This window comes from Urocampus carinirostris, chromosome 2, assembly GCF_059441175.1.
Source record: "Urocampus carinirostris isolate Australia breed hairy pipefish chromosome 2, RoL_Ucar_1.0, whole genome shotgun sequence".
Classification (NCBI taxonomy): Eukaryota; Metazoa; Chordata; class Actinopteri; order Syngnathiformes; family Syngnathidae; genus Urocampus; species Urocampus carinirostris.
The window spans coordinates 11861729-11884121 of NC_142350.1; the positions used below are offsets into that span (position 1 = coordinate 11861729).

The 22393-nt window shown below is 40.0% G+C and overlaps 1 protein-coding gene across 2 annotated transcripts in view; it reads left to right on the plus strand.

Moving 5' to 3' along the window:
• The window catches only part of LOC148371055 (triple functional domain protein-like), a 98878-nt gene that overhangs the window by 26295 nt on the left and 50190 nt on the right, over nt 1-22393 (plus strand). Inside the window, exons 3-12 of one of the 2 annotated variants that reach the window (XM_088328927.1) lie at nt 6505-6579; nt 9662-9776; nt 12793-12985; nt 15989-16093; nt 16688-16884; nt 18687-18942; nt 19902-20024; nt 20249-20440; nt 21834-21965; nt 22046-22276. In XM_088328927.1, coding sequence (XP_088185053.1) covers nt 6505-6579; nt 9662-9776; nt 12793-12985; nt 15989-16093; nt 16688-16884; nt 18687-18942; nt 19902-20024; nt 20249-20440; nt 21834-21965; nt 22046-22276 — 1619 coding nt within the window. Of the gene's footprint in view, nt 1-6504; nt 6580-9661; nt 9777-11972; nt 12345-12792; nt 12986-15988; nt 16094-16687; nt 16885-18686; nt 18943-19901; nt 20025-20248; nt 20441-21833; nt 21966-22045; nt 22277-22393 lie in introns of those variants that run through there. The other variant, XM_088328928.1, reaches the window with a different exon arrangement.

Here is a 22393-nt window from a genome sequence, read left to right on the forward strand (position 1 = left end):
GGTCAAATTCTTTGTGTTTTTTGCTGCTTTTTCCTTTTGTCTTTTCTTTGTTTTTCTGGATGTGTTTGTCCTGTTGTCAGTCACCCCTCTCTAGGGATATGACCAAGATAGGTAGGTAGATAGATCTTATGAATATGTTTTTTTTCCCTCCCATTTTCTAACATTCAATTCTGGTACTGTGAGTAAAAATAGTGTCATAACGAGAAAAAACTAATGCCTTTTCGTATGTCATCCGTACCGCCCCAACCATGTTTGATTCCTATTGCAAACAACGTTATGCAATTTTGGTCAGCAATGGTATTCAATTGATCAATCATCGCACGAATACAGTTGTATATCATTAATCCTTGTGTAGTAACGCACCCGTAAAAACCCTATATGCATTTCCAACCCTATCTACATCTTTTGGGGTGTACAAGGCACACTTTTAAATTTTAAGTCATTATGGAGTTTTAGGGTTCGCCTTATGGTCCAGAAAATACGGTAAATATTAAATGAGGTCACAATTGTTTGAGGGGTAATAATTTTATAATGGGACTCACAATAGTGTAATTTCTTCCATACCTTGGTGTAAAGCCTGACTCCCACCCCCCTTGTCCCTCTATAAGATTTACCGTATATCGTGCTTTTCCAGATACTCGAAGCACAAGCAAAAATAGTTGTTATCGCTGGATTACTGCTACGCGTTTTTTTAATTGAATTGTGGTTGTCATTGATGTCAACGTATCGTCCATTTAGGAGTCTCCGTATTTAGAAATTAATAGTGGTCTGTTTGACATACATGCCTTTAGTGTTGTGAAAGCAAGTGCAGTGTTTACATAAATGGCACTAGCAAACTATTTTTTGTACACTGTTGGGTGAATCTCCTAACAAATCCCAACCCAAGTACGAATGTTTTCTAGTTCTCATACACAGGATTCCTATGTCAGCCTCAAGTCTTCATTCTAAGCAGCTTGTCAGGATTCATAAATGCAATGCAGGCATGTTATAATGACATGCCGGGCCTAAAGCATTTAGGATTAGCTCCCGCAACCTGGCCTGACCAAAATACAGCATTGATGCACTGCGCTTTGTGTGGACAGAAGAAAAGGGAATGACAGTTTAGCTTGTCTCCTGGATTGGAATATGTTTGTTAAGGAATGCTGGGATTAGGTGCAGCTGCTGCGGCTGTGCCCACATTGGACCGGGATCGGTCAGTCATCTGTGCCTCCACCGCAGTGTTTTGGGGAATTTTTTTTCTGGAGTAAAATTAGTTTTGGATGCAGTGTTTAGGATGGCTTGCTGGACAATTGAGCAGACGCGACAAAAGTCTTCTGTCATATTTATGACAGGTACTTGGGTGCCCCGAAATAAAAATACTAAATTTTGTTTTATCTTTCACTTCCTGTCCTATTAAGGTGTTGCATGTGCGTGTTTAGCTGTGAGGCTTCTGATCTTTTTTTAGCAGCTGTGCTATTTAGTACCATCCCATCGCACCTTTAAAGGCAATATGTGATAAATTAGTGTATAACGCACACTTTTCTGTACCCAAAAATAACCTAGGTTTGGGTGAGCCCTATACACAGTTTTACAATAGTAGAGAACCGTATTTGACAAATGATTGATCAGTCGCCGACTGCATTTGTATAATATTTGATTTGATTTTGAATCACTAGATCACTAGGGTTATAGCTGACATAGGAAAAAGTTTAAGTTTTTATCTCATCATCACACTCTTTTTATGGTACCACGTTAATACGTGGGGCCATGATTAAAATGATTCATTGATGACGTAAACAATGAGCTCAATGCCAATGTAAAATTCACAATAAAGCCTTTTAAAGGCCAATACGGTGTCATTACATTACTTCAATCATGGCTTCGCGTATTCAGAAACGTGGTTCCATAGTCTAATGATGACACAAAAAACAAATGTTTTGGTGTCACAGATTTATGACCCTAGTAGATTAGTGGTTATGAATTGGCACTTTCAAGGCCGCGATCTGGGTTGAAATCATGTTGCAATCACGTTGCGATAGTTCTCGACACGCTTGTGACCTATAATGTTTAGTTTAAGAGAAGTGAAACAAAGTTATAAAGATTATTATTCATTTATTTTGAAATTAAAAGTTAAGCGTGTGCATTTTACATATTTCCGTGTTATTACCGGATAAATATGGTATGCCTAAATGTGGCATCTGTGTTTATGTGATTGATTCATTGTTTGGCTAAACACTTAACATAATGTAAGTTTAAAGCAGTGTAAGGGCTTCTTAAAACGAATCACTGTCTCTCCTTGGAGGTCTATATTATTTTGCAATATTCCCACGGAAATGAAACCATATTTCCTAAACTGCTTTCAACAAGAACAATGGATGTCCTTTAGTAGTGCAAGACAATCCCTGGTTTTAGTGCAATCCAAAGTTTATTGAATTCTCTCTGCAGTGAAATGACCGTTCGCTTTGTTTTCATCTAAAAAACTAAGCATATAAATTACCATTACATTCCTGTTGTTTTTCTCCCCACGCACGGTCTTTTTGGCGTCGCTACGCTATGTTGACCTTTTGATAATCCCGGCGCGTCTTGCACAGGCATCATGTACATCAAAGATGTTCCTTTTCATCTGAAGATGACTCACTCGGCGGTGAAAAGACGCTGACGTCGTCGCCATCAATTGCTGGCGTGCTCCCATATTACTCGTTCCCTCATAGTTTTCTCCCTTCATTACGCATGCCTCTTCTTAACTGCTGCTAATTTAGCCTGACTCCGAAGCGGATAAAGTACCTGGCTTTCAAAGAAAGCATTAACTACACAAATGCTCGCTCAGGGTCAGGGTTATGGGAAAAAAAAAAAATCATGATTATTTTTTTTTTTTTTTTTTTTTTTTAATTCAACCCTCGGTCTTGATTTTAGCATGATCTCAGTATCACTTGTCACCATTAAAGATATTACGTATTGTATTCATAGCTTTCTTTTAGGGATGGGTGATTTGGCTACAATTAACAACTTTTTTAATAGTCGTGTATGAGAAATTTCTTTAAATTATATTTATTTGGTTTAGAATTGAATTCGGTAGTTACAGAGTTAGCCAAAAGATGTGGCTGGCAATCCACCATAAATAGTCCAAAATGATCTTTCTGAATCTGCATTATAAAACAAGGAAGCAATCCTCACAACATATTATATTTTAGCTTTAAACTGCAAATTTTGTAGTTCATTGATAGTGATTGATCAATCTAATGGGAAAATTATGGACACAAAAAAATAATCTAAGCTTGGTTTGCTTCCAAACAAACTGTTTTATTTACATGGCAAGGACATTTCTGACAAAAGAAAGAAAAAGGAACCGAGTGGGGGAAGGGGAGAAATTGCATCGTTGTTGAAAGTACTGATCAATAAGTGGTTCTAAGGTGCTGTAATCAACTCATTTAAATGATCAGGAATCATTTCATAGCGTGTCGGAATGAAAGGCCTCTATTGGAACGATCAAATAATCGGGTTATCATTAATCATGTTTTTAATTCATCATGAAGTTCATTTAATTATGTGGCTAATCATAATAAACACAAGAAAAGATGGTACAGTGAACATATTTTGTTGAACATGACATTCGTACAAAAATTTGGTAAAACAAATTAGCCATAGTGTACAGTCAGTAGACACATACGTCAATAAAGAGATCGCTGTACATTTTTTAAGGTCAGGCAAATAAATGAGAAATGAAAATCAAGTTAAAATATTTTCATCCCTTTAAACCAAGAAAAGGTTCAGTAGAACATTAAGTAAAACAAATATGTATATTTTGTGGAGTACATTCATTGCATTTAATTCCTAATATGTTTGACAGGCACATTCTGTTTTGTATCAAAGTACAGTGCATCTGGAAAGTATTCACAGCGCCTCACTTTTTCCACATTTTGTTTTGTTACAGCCTCATTCCAAATTGTATTAATTTAATCTCTTATCTCAAAATTCTACACAAAATACTCCATTATGACAATGTGAAAAAGTTTTTTTTTTAACTTTTTTTTGAAATTTTTAAAAATAGAAAACCAATAAATCACATTTACATAAGTATTCACAGCCTTTGCTCAATACTTTGTTGATCCACCTTTGGCAGCAAATACAGCCTCAAGTCTTTTTGAATATGATCTCACAAGTTTAACACACCTATCTTTTGCCCATTCTTCTTTGCAATAAGTCTCAAGCTCAATCAGGTTGGATGGGAGACGTTTGTGCACAGCCATTTTCAGATCTCTCCAGAGATGTTCGATCGGATTCAAGTCTGGACTCTGGCTGGGCCACTCCAGGACATTCACTGAGTGGTTCTGAAGCCAATCTTTTGTTGTCCTGCTGAAAAATGAACCTTCGCCCCAGCTTAAGGTCAAGAGCGCTCTGGAGCAGGTTTTCATCCAGGATATCTATATATTGCTGCATTCATTTTTCCTTCTATCCTGACTAGTCTGCCAGTTCCTGCTGCTGAAAAACATCCCCACAGCATGATGCGGCCACCACCATGCTTCACTGTAGGGATGGTACTGGCCTGGTAATGAGCGGTGCCTGGTTTCCTCCAAACATGGCGCCTGGCATTCACACCAAAGCTGACCAATCTTTGTCTCATCAGACCAGAGAATTTTGTTTCTCATGGTCTGAGAGTCATTCAGGTGCTTTTTTGGCAAATTCCAGACGGGCTTCCATGTTCCTTTGACTAAGGAGTGGCTTTCGTCTGGCTACTCTACCATACAGGCCTGATTGGTGGATTGCTGCAGAGATGGTTGTCCTTCTGGAAGGCTCTCCTCTCTCCACAGAGGAATGCTGGAGCTCTGACAGAGTGACCATCGGGTTCTTGGTCACCTCCCTGACTAAGGCCCTTCTTCCCCGATCGCTCTTTTTAGAAGGCCGGCCAGCTCTAGGAAGAGTCCTGGTGGTTCCAAATGTCTTCCATTTACGAATAATGGAGGCCACTGTGCTCATTGGGACCTTCAAAGCAGCAGAAATTTTTCTGTATCCTTCCCCAGATTTGTGCCTCAAGACAATCCTGTCTCGCAGGTCTACAGACAGTTCTTTTGACTTCATGCTTGGTGTTTGTGCTCTGACATGCACACTCAACTGTGGGACCTTATGTGCCTTTCCAAATCATGTCCAATCCACTGAATTTACTGCAGGTGGACTCCAATTAAGCTGTAGAAAGATCTCAAGGATGATCAGTGGAAAAAAGATGCACCTGAGCTCAATTTTGAGCTTCATGGCAAAGGCTGTGAATACTTATGTAAATGTGATTTCTTAGTTTTCTATTTTTAATAAATTCAAAAAAAGTAAAAAAAAAAAAAACTTTTCACATTGTCATAATGGAGTATTTTGTGTAGAAATTTGAAATAAGAGATTAAATTAATACAATTTGGAATAAGGCTGTAACATAACAAAATGTGGAAAAAGTGAGGCGCTTTGAATACTTTCCGGATGCACTGTATATGCATATGAAATGGAAAATGCATGTCATAAAAACTGTATTGGATTGATTGTTACTTGAATTTTACAAAGGCGAGTCAGTCTGTTTAGTTTAACCTTCCCACTTGCTCTCTTTTTAAATGTTGTTGCATCATTGAGGTACTACCATGATATGCAAATATGTTTTGATAACTATGCAAGTAATCTTATTATTGGCAGTATACAGGTTAAAATGCTCCCAATCTTGACAACTTTTGGTAAACGAACTTGATGTTGAAGCCGTATTTTCTTTATATTACTACCCGAGACATATTGCGCATAAGTGACGTATTACATATTATAATCAAGTAAAATGCCTCACTCTGTTGGAGAAAAACAGATTCTGACAGCATTTTTTTCTATCATAAATTTTTGTCCATGACATCGAATAATTGCAGCCCTACACACCATAAGCCATCCAGCAACTAATAAGCGATGCCTATATATGGACTTCCCACAGCCACTGTAAATACTTGAAACTGGGGAAATGATTTATGATATTCATTGTGATTTAATATAGAAACATTGCACATGTTGCAGACAGATTTTTTTTTTATCTTTGAACATCTCCTGACAGCCGGCGGTTCCCTCTAACAGCGCATTAGCAGCACAGCGGAGGCTCTCTGTCAACAGTCATGAGATCCAAGTTGATGCTCACAGAGGGGCTGTTTGTTGTCGATGTTATTGCCGTGTTGGGATTCACAGCCATTCCATTTCATCTTCTATGTATTCCGGAAACAAAATCACATTTTAATCTGCGCAATGTATAGGTTTATTTAAAGACCAGAGGAAACATTTGAAAACACACCACATTGCATATTTTATAGGCGAGAACATCAGACTGCCACTCTGTGTTAATGTGGGCAAACCCATTCACTGCCTTTGATGGTTAGAGACGTCAAAGATGAATAGGTAATTGAGTAAACAAGCACTTTTCCAAGACCTACTGAGGAAGAGGCAAATTTAAACGTTCTATTTTAATAAAACAAGAATGGGTGTCTCAATCTTTTCTATTTTTCTTTTTTTAATTCTGTTTAGGTTTTCGGAGGAATGAGGACCTCAGAGCAATTGAGGTGCTACCCATCCTGAAAGAAAAAGTTGCCTTTTTGTCAGGTAAGAGTTAAAGCACAGAGGTGATTATGGCAAAGGACAACAGAAGGACTCCCTGTCAAGTTGAAATAGATTGTATCCAACAATCGTTTTTTTTTTCCAAAATCACAATCTCATTTCCCAAATTCTTAAACATGCAACATGTGAGGGAATAGGTCATGGTTTTTGCATAAAATCCATATCTATTTCATCGTTATAGTCCATTTATTTCACGAGATAAAGCATTTTAAAGACTGCTTGTCTTTGTCGTGAGCTTTGACGTCATCAGAGGAAAACCACGACGCTTGCAAGCCAGTCGCCATTTTTGTATTATATGTGTTGATTAGTTAAAGAGGTTACAAGTGTCTTGACCGGCGCTCACGTCAGGCTAGCAGGCCAAAAAACACACGGTGGGCAACCAACGAGCGCCAACCGGGGGCAAACAAAAAAGAAAAACCTTCGGCAGCCCTGACGCTATTAGGGAGTTTGTGGGACAAAATTATACCAACAGTGGCAAACCTGTCATAAACCACAAAACAAAAAGCCACAATTGACAAAAGAGGAACGCATGCTGTAACTTCTGCGGGTAAACTTATTCCACGCAGCTTTTAGAGGTAAAAGCATGGAGCTCCAACAAAAGAGTCACAAGGCCCCCAGCGACAGTGTAAGCAAACTTCCAATTTTTCCAAGCAGAAATGAGCGGTATGCAATTGCTGTTTACCGCGATCACGGTTCGGCCGGAGCTTCCTTACATGTTGTGTTATTAGGAGTTGCCATTTTAAGTGAAATGAAATGATCTGCATTTATATAGCGCTTTTCAAGTCAAGACTTCCCAAAGCGCTTTACAGTGTGTTTCACATTTCCCAATAGCGGCCGTGCAGCCATGTAAGGCGCTAACCTGCTTATTGTGGGCATTAGGGGTTCAGTGTCTTACCCAAGGACACTTCGACATGTAACTCGGAGGAGCCGGGATTCGAACTGCTATCTCTCGATCCTAAGACGAGCGCTCTACCTCCTGAGCCACTGCCGCCCCTTAGTGTTTTTTTTCTTTTCCTTCAATGACGCCACAGCTCTACAGGAAACAAGCCAGATGAGCCAACATTGAGTCTAAAATTTCTCGAGTTTGGCGCGTGGAATATTTCACAACATATTTGCATTATTGTGCAGAAGACTACCACCAATCTGTTTATTATGTAAAGAAAATCTCTGTTAGGGAATACCTTTATGATTACAATCTCTTTTAAGACATTAACAATACACTATCATCATTTTGACCACCCCTACCCAGCCCTAAATATTATGAATCAGTAACATTATTGGACGTTGCACTTTATAAGCAGCTCAAGTGTCACTATTTGGCCTTTTGCCTCGAAACCCGCCTGCATGCATGAATGCTTAGGTTCCCCTCCAGTTTTCTTGGCTGTGCAATGTTGCAGCAGCCTGCCCCTCTCTACACAGACATGAGCACACATGTTTGGCCCGTGCCAGGAACAACTGTAGCAGCGTTTAGGGATGAGGTTACAGATTGAATGAATGAATAAAGTTTATTTGGGCACAGCACTAAAATTAAAAAAACAACAGCATCAGCCACTAATTTACAAATGGGAACAATAAATATTCACACAAAAAAACTGCTGAATTATAATGACGATATCGGCAATCTGAGCACTTAGTGCCATATAGTGTCTTTGTATTCACATGTTGGCCAATATCTCTGTAAATATGAGTAGCTTCAAAAACGTACATTTTTATTCTTCGCACGCTGATGCAGGAAGGTCAAACCAAATAGCAATGACAGTCACGATGACTCAGAGAAACACTCAAATCCAGAGAAAGCAGGAGACAGGGCGGTGTTGCCATAGCGATGGCCGATCGTCAGAAACGGCATTCCCGACTAGTAATTGGTTTTGTATTGAAAACGCGGAAGGGGGATAAGAGAGAGATATAGGTGAAGACAAGATTTGGTATCATTCTTCTAATAACAATTTTTTTTTTGTGTTCGATTATGTCCTGCCAATGTACGCGCTCGCTGCATGCCGCCTTGACGGATGAATTTGTGGGCTGAGCACATTCATTTCATGCATATAAGCACAACCCCTATATATGCTCCCGCTCAACTCGCAACAGGGTCACTAATGTTTATGTTTTATGTTCCTTCGTGTTATTGCGATGCAATATCCTAGAAATTCCTCTAGGCAAGTTACCCGTTTTTTTTTGCAAACGATAAATTTGGGTTTCAGGCAGCGAATGGTGAAAGAGTGGAAAGACGTTACAGCAACTTGCCCACATGCTCACTCACTCTCACTCTCGCTTTTCCTTCTATTAAGTACCGGTCAAAATTAACAACTGTCTAAAAAAGGAAAATATCTATTTTAAAATACAATTGAGATTGCTGGAGATTTAGCAACATGTTTTAGTGACAGTTATTGCAAAACTTCCTTGGTCAAAAAGATCCCGTTAGTGATCATTTATGATAATAATCTAAAAACCTGTTGGTTCACGTCTAATCTGATTTGATGGTGCAGATAAGTACCTGTAATTAAAAGTGGATCAGACTTCCCAAACAAGTGGCTAAATTATTACTAACCTCTGTTTAATATCGACTAAAATAGTTGCACACATGGTTGTCACACCTTATAAGGCGGGTGCGTAGAATTTATGCCACACAAAGATGGGTTTTAAAACAAATGAATATTTCATAGAACGTTTTTTAATTTAATTGAAATATAATTAAGACAATTGAAACACTTTTTACTATCAACAACTCCACCACTAAATGCTAAATGCACTTTACTCACTGACATACGTAAATATAGTACTAAAATATATTATATTTGTTTTGTGTTTACACAGAACAATATCTTTTCGATCCAGGTAAAATGTGTTGTCAACTAAAAAGGACGGTGTGTAATATTTAGTGCCCCCTAGTGGTACTATATATATTTGTACTCATATGATTTCACTGTGTGCAACAACTGGACACAAATTTAACAAAATAAACTCAATCTGTCATTTAAAACAAGTTTTTTGTGTAGTTTGGCAGAGCTTGTTCCTAAACCACTTTAAAAACATTTTTTCCCCTTTTTTTAAATGTTTTGCTTGTTAGGTGGCAGGGACCGACGCGGTGGTCCAGTGTTAACCTTTCCTTCACGCAGCAACCACGACAGAATACGAACGGATGACTTGAGGAGACTCATTGCCTATCTGGCCGGCATTCCCAGGTCAGACTATATATTTTCCTTGAGAAAAATACCAATCAAATATGTGTGTAAGTACATATGTGAAAGTGCTGAGTTGGGCGGCAACTTACGACTATTGAAACGATAATCGGATAATTATTTATTCTATCATAATTTTAGCTTGAAGTTGATTTAATTATGTGAAAAACAATAATCAACTCAAGGAAATGGGTTTAATGAAAAGTACATCTTATATTTACCATACTGTGGATTTGAAAAACGTTAAATAAAAATGCATTATCCAATTAGGCGCGGTGCTCAGTCAATAACGACATAAATCCAGATATTTTTTTTATCCTTGTAAACAAAGAATGGCTCATTAGCAGCAGTAGTACAGTATCAAAAGTACCATATTTTCCCCACTATAAGGCGCACCTAAAAGCTTTTATTTTTTTCAAAAGCTGACCATGCGCCTTATAATACAGTGCGCCTTATATATGGATCAATATTAAGTCGCAAAGTCTTGCAACTAAGGTAAGCAGCCGCCGACTAGATTTTCCCCCGAAGGCGAAGTAGTCCGCGGTCTATGCTGGGATTTGTATACCGGCGTTTCATTTCCTAACCATGTGTGTCAATCATCATTTGAATCAGTCAATTCTGGCTAAAGTTATTCGGAGGTAAAGGGGGCGGATCCTTTTTATCATTTACAGGCTCGCATAGGCTAAAGCAGCGAAACAAAGCCTGCAATTGGCCGAAAAAGATGAATGTGAATCACACGTTGGGTTGCACTACGGCATAGGGAAAACATTTTTTACTATTCTGTATTTGTAAATATTTTACTCTCGTGGATTTGCTACACTCACGGTTCTAAGAAGACCATGGTTACGTATCATTATTGAAAGTGATGGCTGCAAGAGAACTTAGGTGAGCTATGCGGCTTTATATTTTCCCGGTATTTTGTTTTAGAATGATCTTGATGTTTCTGCGATGAGTCTATTTTTAAACTAAATTCAATTCAAAGTGTTTATTGTCATATGCACAGTAAAGAACTCCGTTTCCCTGCACAATAAAATTCTTACTTTGCTGTCCAAACAGTTGCCAGCAAAAAATAAAATGGAAAAAATGTTTGGCATTTCTTGAATCCCAAGACTTTAACCTTCCGAATGATATGTGGAACGATGCATTTGAGTGATTGGTGACATCGTACAGACACTGTTTCCGTACACGTCTGAGACACGTATTTGCTTCTTTGCAAGCTTTCGGAATGTTAAGGGGGTAATAAGTTTGACTGAACTATCTGACTGTTTTGTCGACGTTCCCATTGTGGCGCCTTATAATCTGGTGCGCCTTATGTATGGAAAATATAGGACCAAAAACTATTTTTGGGGGGTGCGCCCTATAACCCGGTGCGCCTTATAGTGCGGAAAATACGGTACTTAATGATTCTCAACAGTTTGAAATTAAATAAATTATGTTTGTTATTTGGACTGCATGCATTTAAATTCAAATATGATTGTCAGACACAGTCACGCATAGCGCTCAAGCTCTTTTTTTATTGAAATATGCGCGTGTAAAATGTACAATGCATGTCATCTAAACCTTATTGGCTTGAACATTACCTGTAACCTACCAAGGCGAGTTAAACTGTTTGACGTGCTCTTTAAATGTTCATGCATCATCGTGCTACCAGCTCGGTAGCTTAGATGGTAGGGCGCCAGGAGACTGGGAGGTCGCTGGTTCAAGCCTCGGCCGAGTCATATCTAAGACTTACAACATTGGTACTCATTGCCTCCCTGCTTGGCGCTCGGCATTAAGGGTTGGAATTGGGGGCTTTGGTCACCTAATGACTCCCAACACAGCAGTTGGGTCGAAAATGGCGGCGCCCTGTTTGGCTCCGGCTGCATTGGCTCGCTACAGTTTAACTGTACGGGTGAGGTGTATCGACATTTCGTTCTTTGTGCATGGCTACAAAGAATGACAATAAAAGTAAATTCATGATGCGCAGGGTCTGCTTTGCATGATTTTCAGGGGTTTTATTGGCCGTGTCCAAGCTAAAATGTTCCCAAATTTTGACGATGCCATTTCTGTATGTTTATGTGAAGATAGTCTATTGCACGCCAGCGACTCCCAGCTGAGATTATATTCATATAGAGATGCCTGCTTGTTGTAAAAACATGTCTTGCAATAAGGGAATGCATTGTCGACTATTCCTTTTTATCAGTTTTTCTCAACAATGTCGCCTAATCTTTGCAAAAGTGTAAATGTGAAAGTGCTAAGTGGGGCATGCGATGGGTGAAAGAGGGGATATATCCATGAACAACGTTAACTTTCAGAATTTTTTTTCAATGCTGCAAAACATCGGAAGAAAGTGAGAGAAAGCCTTGATGGATATCAGCGCGCCAGCTAGTGAGGAAAGGAGTTATCTGTTGGGAGAAAGCAGCAAAGAGGGGGGAGGATTAAAAATCCACAGAAACGGAGCGCGCATGTGTGAGCTGGCGTGTGAATGTGTGTGTGTGTGTGTGCGCGCGTTTGAAGAAGCAAAACAAAACGTCGCAGTAGCTGAGGCAGTGCAGCAGCGATAGTTGCTGTGGAGCAGTCCTTACCGCGAAGGTAAATCCCTCCATCACTCTGTATTTCATCAAATGCATCAATGTTTTGTAACATTCATCCTGGTCATCATTGGGCCAATTTTGGTTAAATTCTGCAGGCGTACGTTTTGTCCTGTTCTATTTCAGGAGTGCGCTCTCGTTATGGACGACTGTTCTAATCTTTGAGAAGTTGAGCGTAAATGAGGGTTGAGAAATGGTTCACACTATAGCAGATTCACAGATGCTTTTATTTTTTTATTTTATAAAAAAAATTAGTGAGGGTTTGTTAGGTTTCACAGGTTGAGTGTGTGGGCAGCTGTGCATCATTGAGTGTGTAGGATTCATGTTTTGACTGCGTAGGCATGTGACGATATAGCTAATGGATTTTTTTTCCCCTCCTCCCTCAACATCATCCTTTGGTCATCTGTCCTCGCTTTCTGGATTACCTTCAATCCTGTGCCTGCCTCCAGCGAGGAGGTCTGTAAACATGGCTTCACTGTCATTGTGGACATGCGTGGCTCCAAGTGGGATAGCATCAAGCCACTGCTGAAGATCCTTCAGGAGTCGTTCCCGTCTTGCATCTACGTCGCGCTCATCATTAAGCCCGACAACTTCTGGCAAAAGCAAAGGACCAATTTTGGCAGCTCCAAGTTTGAGTTTGAGGTAAGATCTAAGTATTTTCCTGGGGTTTCGCGTCCTGGTCTACAAAGTGATGTCCTTTAGCCATATCACAATTATATATTGTTTTACAATAAGAGCTAATTGTGTGTAGAATTTCAAATGCACCTGTGGCTGAAAGTTAAAGACCGTCTAATAGTAATAACTATCTTTTGGGATTTATTTCTCACCAGCTTCCTCTCTTGCATTATTAGAGCTGCATTGAAAATGGCAATGTACATCCTCTTCTTGTTTGTCTGTAGTTGCACATCATCCAATAACTGCAACAATAAAGAAATTGCCTAATGTTCACTGCTGCTCACTCTCCGAAATGCTGCTTTCGGACGTTTGTGTCGATATTTTGGGTCTCAAAGTCTAATGAAAGTTGGCATTGCAGCATTGTTAACTACACAACAAAAAGTAAATTTAGAAAATTATAGTCGGTTGGTTAATTATTCAAAACCTGTGGTTCCACGGCCAGATTATATTTGTTTTTATTTTAAGTATTCAATAATTATTATGAATAATTATTCAAATAAATTGTAAATGAATCCAGATTTTTTTTCTCTTTTGCATAATGTTTTATCGTACAGATATACTGAAAATAACTTTAAAAATGAATAGTAGATTTAGATAAATCTGCCATAGTCACAGGGGATGGACTGACATAAAATCAGAATGTGACATGCTCAGCTGAAAAGCTGAAAACAGAAATAACATAAATATACATATTCATAATATTTTTAAAATAATTTGCACACACTTCCTAAGAGGGCACAATACACGATTATGATTAATTTAGAATAGAATATAATAGAATATACCTTTATTGTCATTGTTACAAAATGGGTTAACATATTGTGACAACGAAATTGGGCATGACACTCCAGTTTTACACATTCACAGTGAGGTATGAGCCAAGAAGATAAAGGAACAGAGAAGATAAGGTTATAAAACAAGGGGGATAAGGCTATAGTTATAATTTACATGGTATTTACACAAGAAATGTCGGCATGTGGGATGTTACATACAGTGTTATCGTGATACCGTTGGTATCGTAAGGGTTGTGCAATATTGCATTTGGTGCAAGGTCATCATAGTGCAAAAAAAAATAAAAATAGTCAGCATATGCATTGGTGCAAACATAGACATCATAGTGCAGAAAAAAGAAATGGTCAGACATTGTGCAAGGTGAGCAGTAAACGTAGTGCAGTCGACATGTGCAAGAACATAGACATGAGTACCATTATATTCGTATGAGGTAGTGTTAGCATGAGTTTTAAGTTTTTTTGTGCGGTGTCTGTTTTGATTTACTAGTAAAATACCAGTTTCTAATTTTAAGTAGGTCTTTTATTCTCATAAAAAACAAAAAAGGCATTTACGTCCTTTAAGAATATACCATCATGCAACAAAGTGCCGCAGGTGAAGTAATACTGCTGAAAGGTTTAATATGCAAATAACACAAGTTTATATTTCTTTTATTCAAGTGGCTTTTTATGATTGAAAATAGGTTGTAGCTGCTTAAATGAACAGTTTTTGTTTTCTTAATTCACATTTTGGGGGCATTTTAGCCTTTAAGGTACAGTGAATAGTAACAAAAGAACAGGAGTAGGGAACTAGTGACGATGTAGTGCACTAGCATAATGCAGTAAAACGAGTGGAACTCGCATAATCACCTAATTAAGATAACCTTAACAGTAAATTAAACTCTTCCCCGCATATACCTTAGCGCCAGCCAAACAACTTTGGGGATGAAACAACTGAATGTCACTTATTGAGTGGCTGTTTATAAAATAAAACCGCAGAATTGTACAGTGTTCATTTTACCTCTGAAAATTGATGGTTCCCGGGAACTCGCATGCTCAAAAATCTATGGGTCCCAACAGAGATCTATGGGTCCCCAAAATTTAGTGTTATCGAGGTTGAAATTGTAAATCGGCGACAAATACATAGTGTCACGTTGATTTGACACTATGCGTCCCCAGCAAAAATGATGCGTCTAGGACGCAGGGACGCGGGCAAACGAGAACACTTATTGTAGTGAGTTAGCTATGTATTGTTAACACTTAAAAATTAGCCATTGTCAGGGTAATGGGTATGAAAAAACATGGGGGCCGATGGACCTAGAAATTTTCGTTAAAAACTTCTTTGAGCTCCTGTTTTCATAACGTTCTCCATCTCATTCCTTCTCTTTTTTTTCCCTGCAAAATTCAGCAGCCACTTTGTTATTCAAGATGTGAGCAACGTGGGCTCGTCGTGTAAGGTGTCCGGCAAACTCTCAATGCACTCCGGTTAGAAAAACCTTACATAAAAATTAGATTGTTTTAGATTGTTTGTGCCCTTATTTTCAACACCAGCTGACATGAAACTTATTTATTAATTCTCAGTGTGATGGGGAAAAAGTGAGGCTCATTTCATCTCTCACATGCCCTCAAATCAATGAACGTGGCAACAATGAGCACAACACAATGGTGTCAGCCCCCCACCCATGGATTTGTTGGCCTGCAGCGAGCAATGTAGCCTCGCTTCTCTGCCCATGCTTGTGTGGGGGTGTTTTGCGGAGGATGATTATTTGCAGAATACCTGGCAAGATGCTCAAGGATTTTCCTCTCTCTCTTGCGTACAAAAATGCAATGTTGTCGTTTGTAATTGTTGCCTTGTAAGCTGTTATATTGTACTTGTAGATGAGCAGGAGGAGTCACTCCAAGTGGGGGGTGTGATTGGTGCATCGAGCTGTGAGCGATCCTCGGTTTGAAGCTGCACTGTGCTGCCGGCTGACATAATTGGGAGACAGCCAAGTGTTGAAATCCCTAATGAGTATAGTTGAGATTAGTGACGAGTCTCACTAATTAGGCTCCATTAGAATCCTTTCATTGGTAGTTTGGGACGGTAAATGTTAGGCTCAAATTCGTCGCTTCTCAATCGAGCAGATTAAACGAACCAATTTAAAACTGTTCAACCAAAACAGCCGTAAATCTTAGCTCTGATCCTTCTCCCTTTTTTCCCCAGACCACTATGGTGTCCCTGGAGGGTCTGACAAAGGTGGTGGACCCTTCGCAGCTGACGTCCGACTTTGAAGGCAGCCTGGACTACAACCATGAAGAGTGGATTGAAGTGAGAATCATACCTTCTCTTTTTAAATCAATTTTATATAACAGCCTTTGAGAACAATTCATGATTTCCTTACTATAACGCACACCGAATTACAAGGCATACATCCAAAAAATAGCCTTTCGTCATATATTTTTTTATACATAAGGTGCATCGGACTATAAGGTGCATGACATTGAGACAACAGTAGGAGCTACCGTGTAACCATTGGGCTCTTCATACACGTAAGACATATAATAATGCAATGATTAATCACCGATATGTAAATCTTTAATTAAACCCAAATCGACGCGGAGAGGGTACCGACACTTTACCACCAGTGGTGCAGATGACATATCAAAAGGCATTAGAGTTTGTCTTATCATCACACTATTTTTACTCACGGTGTCCAAAACAGAGTTTATATAGCATTCTGACAATTTAAGCATTTTCTCCACTTTTTCACCTGTGCGTCAATAACCTCTTGGTTTAATATCTGTAAAATAGCTTGTACATGATTCGTTGAAAGACTTTGGTTTTGTCTTTCACAATATTATTGATGCAAACACTATTTCTTTTTGTTCATGGTAATCGGGTTTTTGACTTACTTCAATACAGGTCCGCGTGGCGTTTGAAGAGTTCTCCGGTCACGCCACACAGATGCTTGCCCGACTGGAGGAGATGCAGGAAACTGTGTCACGTAAAGACTTCCCCCAGGACTTGGAGGGAGCACGTAGGATGATTGAAGAGCACGCAACACTAAAGAAAAAGGTCATCAAAGCGCCGATAGAGGAGCTGGACACGGAGGGACAAAGGTAGCCGTGCACTGTTCAACAAAATATATTATATTGAGCCAAAATAAAAAAGATCCAAAAAATGTTAGACAAAATACAGATTAATTACTGTTGTACCTCTTCATACAAGCCTCTCTAAACACGATAATCATGCATAGTATACAGTACATATTATATATACTTATTTATTTTTATTAACAAAACTCTGGCTCGCTAAACTTTGATTTGAGTGTAGAAAGAGTGCATACGTATCATTAACAGTCTCTCGATCTCATACCTGTCATCTCCGCCAATTGATCCCCTTATTAATGAGTGCAAATCCTCCTTGTGGAGCAATAATAAACCTTACCAACCAAATGAGACCCCTATTTACTTACTGTAAGACCATTCCAAGACTATTTGGAACACCACAACAATAATGGCAATCCATGCTGACGTTGATGTCTGCTACTTGTGACCGAGACGATCCAGATCAGAATTGAAATGGGCAAGACGAGATCGGTCACTTTTAATATTATTTTTTTCCATATAAAAATTGTTATACAACGTACACCATGCAAAAGACCAAAAAAACATAAAATATGGGAAACCCTATTAATTGACAGGAATGTGATCTCCGTGATTCCTTCTTGCACCCACACTTTCCCGCACTCATTCATTACTGCTTTTATAATAAACTCTTCATGCGGCCACTCAGAATTGATGCCGGCTTTTTTGAATGCTCTAACAACCGTCCTAGCAGACACGTTAGCCCAAGTGTGGACAATCTTTTGCAAATTGTGGCGTATCATTTTTTCATTCATCTAGCCCTTTTCATTTGCCTTAATGATCACGCTTGCAGGAAAGGGCTCTTTGGAAAAGACTTTCTCTTAAAAATGACCATAGGCGGTAGTTTGTTTATCAGCATGGCAGCCAAGCTCAAGAGTAAACGAAGACTTTTCCGACCCGGTTGTGTGTATCGCTACGGTGCTTTTCCCCGTGTGCTTTATCGGGATGTCCAAAGTCAGCGGCACCTCATTCATTCATGTTAGTAATGTGGCTGGGCTGGGTGTGTTTTTCGGCAATGTGTTTGCCTTACTAGGAGCAAGAATGGCCAGCTTATCATTATAAACCGCTGGAACTTTCTGCGCTGCCATATTCCTGGTCAAGATGGACCTCGTTAGAAATGTTCAATTTTTATTTCTTCTGCTAGAGTTGCTGCTTTTAGCCAAATGGTGACCATCGAAACGCTTCTACCACTTGTTCTTTGCTCGATCCACTGCTCGAGTCTTTCCTCCTCCACGGGCCACCTCACCTTAGTTCTGCGGGAGCTCAGTTGCGTTTTCTTTACTTGTCGGACTTCGTTTTTTAGCTTTCTCCACTTGCGCAGCATCGATTCATTATTATTCAATTCTCACGGCTGGTCTGTTCTTCTGTGCAGCTGGTGGCCGCCAGTTTGAATTGAGCTTTCTAGGGGTGTCTCGTTGCCATAGTCAGGGCTGCTAAAACAACATGTTCTGTATAATGCACGTGCCCGTTCTGTCATATACACGCCCACACATCACCCTTTAGCGGTGACGCCCACACTTCACCTTAGCAGCCTCATGGTGTCCTTAGCTACGTCTGCCGCCTTACATCACACACACACACACACAGCGCACTGCACAATAGGGCGCACGGAACAATTTGAAGAAAATCTGAGACTAATGTTTGCGCTTTATGGTCGTTAAATTACTGTAAACTTGTATGAAGAGGTACCTCGGTATATGACTTAATGGTGGACTTGTAATGTCAACTCTGACCACTGACATGAGTTTGGATTATTGATGGTTAATTTTTGCCAGGCTTCTGCAGCGGATTCAAAGCAGCGAGCCCTCGTCCAACCGCAACGGCAGCAGTAGTGGCGGCGGCAGCAGCTCGAGCAGTAGCGGCGGAAGCAGAGTGTCCAACACTGACACCCAAGGCCTGGTGCCTCGCATCAGCCAGCTACTGGACAAGCTACACTCCACCCGCCAGCATCTCCATCAGGCCTGGCACGTACGCAAACTGCAGCTGGACCAGTGCTTCCAGCTCCGCCTCTTTGAGCAGGACGCAGAGAAGGTTGGTAGGCCAAGTGAAAGAGGATTTTTGCGAGAGGCAGCATGATGGCGCTAATTCAGAACAACAGCGGCCGATCACTGCGGGGCAAGCTATATAAACTCAACCTAATTACTGATGCGGTGAATCCATTTTTCCTGTGTAGGCCGAGCACATCAATTCAGGAAAGCTTTTGTTGCCCTACAGAAAACAAGCACCGCATACTCTGTTTTCGGGAAGATATATTCCTACTACGGAGCTTGAGAGATTTTTAAGTGTTTATGAAGGGTAGCTTCCAATGCAACGTGACTAAAATACATAAGAAGGAGATATTGAATAATAAGCTTTTGATGGCATTTTACATACAAAAAACTACAAATATGTACAAAGAATATTATTTGTGCTCAAATCTAAATAAACATTAAGCACCAAATTCAAAATGCTAAATTGTTGATGAAAGGCCTCCAGCTAAATTCTTACGCATAAATCAAATAGACTCATGGAAATTGTAACTGCTCCCGAAACACAAACAAAGTATCAACCACATAAAGTAAAAAAAAATACCATGTTATTCACTGGGATGCAATCGCTTCACTCAATTTTTACCACTTGAAATTTAAACAGCTATGTAGCACCACAGAGTGTTAGCTGTCCATGGGAGCCTCATACTTGACAACTTGTAAAAGTCCAGGTGCCCAATAAAACAGAATGAGGCAAAATCAGAAGATGAATTTGAATCAAACTCGGTATCACATATAGCTGCTGTGTTATAGTCTGCAGTAGGAAAAGCTTGTTGCTAGGACACCATAGGCCACCATTTGTACTGTGGAAGCGGCTAAAACCTTATCGGCTCATTTTTCTGAATGCTGACCTGGAAATATGACAGCTCTAAAACTGCTTAGTACACTAACTCGCCTGTTCTGCTTATCCTACCAGCATGAAGTTTAAAATAAATTGTAATATTTTGCCCCAACCTTCCGTAGATGTTTGACTGGATCATGCACAACAAAGGCTTGTTCCTGGCAGGCTACACTGAAATCGGCAACAACCACCCGCATGCTGTGGAGCTGCAAACCCAACACAACCATTTCGCTATGAACTGCATGGTAAGACCACACTGTGTGTACTTGTCCATAGATAAAAGACGCTTTTGTTCTTGAAAGCTAAAGCAGAGCGGTTAGCACAAACCTTGTTTTAGTCGGGGTTTTCACCCTCTTGTTACATAAGCAGTACGAAACTAGTGAGTCTCTGGAGATTCCCTCCGCACTTGAGAAGCGATGCACAAGTCGAAGCTGCACAAGTTTCTCGAGCGTATGCGTCTACCCTGCAGAACGTCTACGTGAACATCAACCGCATCATGTCGGTCGGCAACCGGTTGCTGGAGTCGGGCCACTACGCCTCGCATCAGATCAAGCAGATATCTGGTCAGTTGGAGCAGGAGTGGAAGGCCTTTGCTGCAGCGCTGGATGAGCGCAGCACCTTGCTGGAAATGTCTGCCAGCTTCCACCAAAAGTGTGACCAGGTTCGGAAAACACACTCGCAGTTGTTTTTATTGTTCACAATATGTTGTGTGGAGAAACTAGACTTAAAAACATAGGAGCATAAATAAGAATATATCCAAACAACCTATGTCCAGGCAACCAGTCGAATTAACTCAATTACTTCCTCATTTTAAAAATTTTCAATGTAATTTTATTGTGAAGTGCTTGTTGGGTGAAGTGCTCGTTAATACATAAAATTGATGCCTTGTTTCTTGATTGATGTCTGTTTAAAAATGATGCAGACACTGCTCTCTGGTAGCTTCCTTTTGCCATTCAATTTCTTTTTTCCTCGTGATTAACGGCAACTGGCATTTAAATGTATGGCCTCGTCCTGTGAAGCGTCTTTGCCTCTTACGAGTCTGGCAAAGAGGGCAGGTGCATACTACAACTAAACAGGGCTCTATAAAATGTGTATTAGTGCAAGAGTTACCTATCAATTGTGGTAAATTCTTTGTGGGCCATGCAAAAAATAAGGTAGCCTTTCCCAGGAATAATTTGTAAAAAAAAATAACTTATCTACAGACTATTTGTCATTGTCATTTTAACTCAACAACTATATGGGGCGAGATTGGTCTCAAAAACCATCCATTTGCAGTTCTCTCAAGATCTAAAAATCACATGTTTTGATGAAGGCACCCGCAAGATTAAAGACAGATATGTAAATTGCAGATAGATTTGTGGTTTTGAAAAATACATGATTCACACCAGATTTCTTCCTTAAATGGTACTGGTGAAATTTGAAAATTGGCCTTTAAAGTCCTTAAAAGTGCTTGAATTCGACAGTGAAAAGGGTGTACGAGCCTGAACAGAGTAAGGCAATTTGAATGAACCATTTTGTAAGTCACCTTTCCTTATTGTGATTTCCTGGTAACTGTATTGTCTTTATGCAGTCCAATATAATACACTAACAAATGAAACAAAAAAATGGTGGATGAAAGGCAAGATGTCACTCTACACCACTTTCCTGTACCCCCATTCGTCCTACCTAATGTGTACTGCTCTGAACGGTTTTGCTCAAAGTAAGATAAAGGAAATAAACACAATGGCGGAAAAAAGCAACAAGGAGGGGTTGGTTTTGAAGTTGAGCAATATTAACACATACTTAATAAATTAAATGTTCAACTTTGTTGACTATTAAAAAAAAAACTGTTAGGACGATGCCACCCGCCTTTAAAGCCGTAAGCGTGCTTGGGCACATTACAATTACCTTAGTGTAAGTGCGCATTTTCATCCACCGCAAGCCAAGGAGCATCCATAAATAGAGTAGATAAACCTCAAATGTTACGCTAAACAAAATCCCCAAGATGTCACCACTGTCTGACTAGCATGTGACAGCAAGCCTGTGCTTCATTCCTCCCCCCGTCCCCCATGCAGTACATGAGCAATGTGGACTCGTGGTGCAAAGCATGCGGGGAAGTGGATTTACCCTCAGAGCTTCAGGACCTCGAAGATGCTATTCATCATCACCAAGGCTTATATGAGCACATCACCGCTGCCTATTCGGAGGTTAGAGATTCCTTGGACAGAGCTTCAAAGTTGGAATATTTTTCACTACAACCCAATTTTTTCTTTATTTTGAAACAAAGGTGAGTCAGGACGGCAAAGCACTCTTGGACAAACTGCAGCGGCCGCTTACACCAGGCAGCGCCGATTCGCTGACGGCATCTGCCAACTACTCCAAAGCGGTGCATCATGTTCTGGACATCATCCACGAAGTTCTGCATCACCAGAGACAACTAGAGAATATCTGGCAACATCGCAAAGTCCGCCTGCACCAACGGCTTCAGCTCTGTGTCTTCCAGCAAGATGTTCAGCAGGTATACTTCACACCAAAAGTTATGAATGTTGCTACGGTTCTTTGAGTCCTGTACGACCGCCCGAGCATCTTGTCACCTGGAACTATTGTGCTCACTGTAGGAAAGAAACCTGTGGTG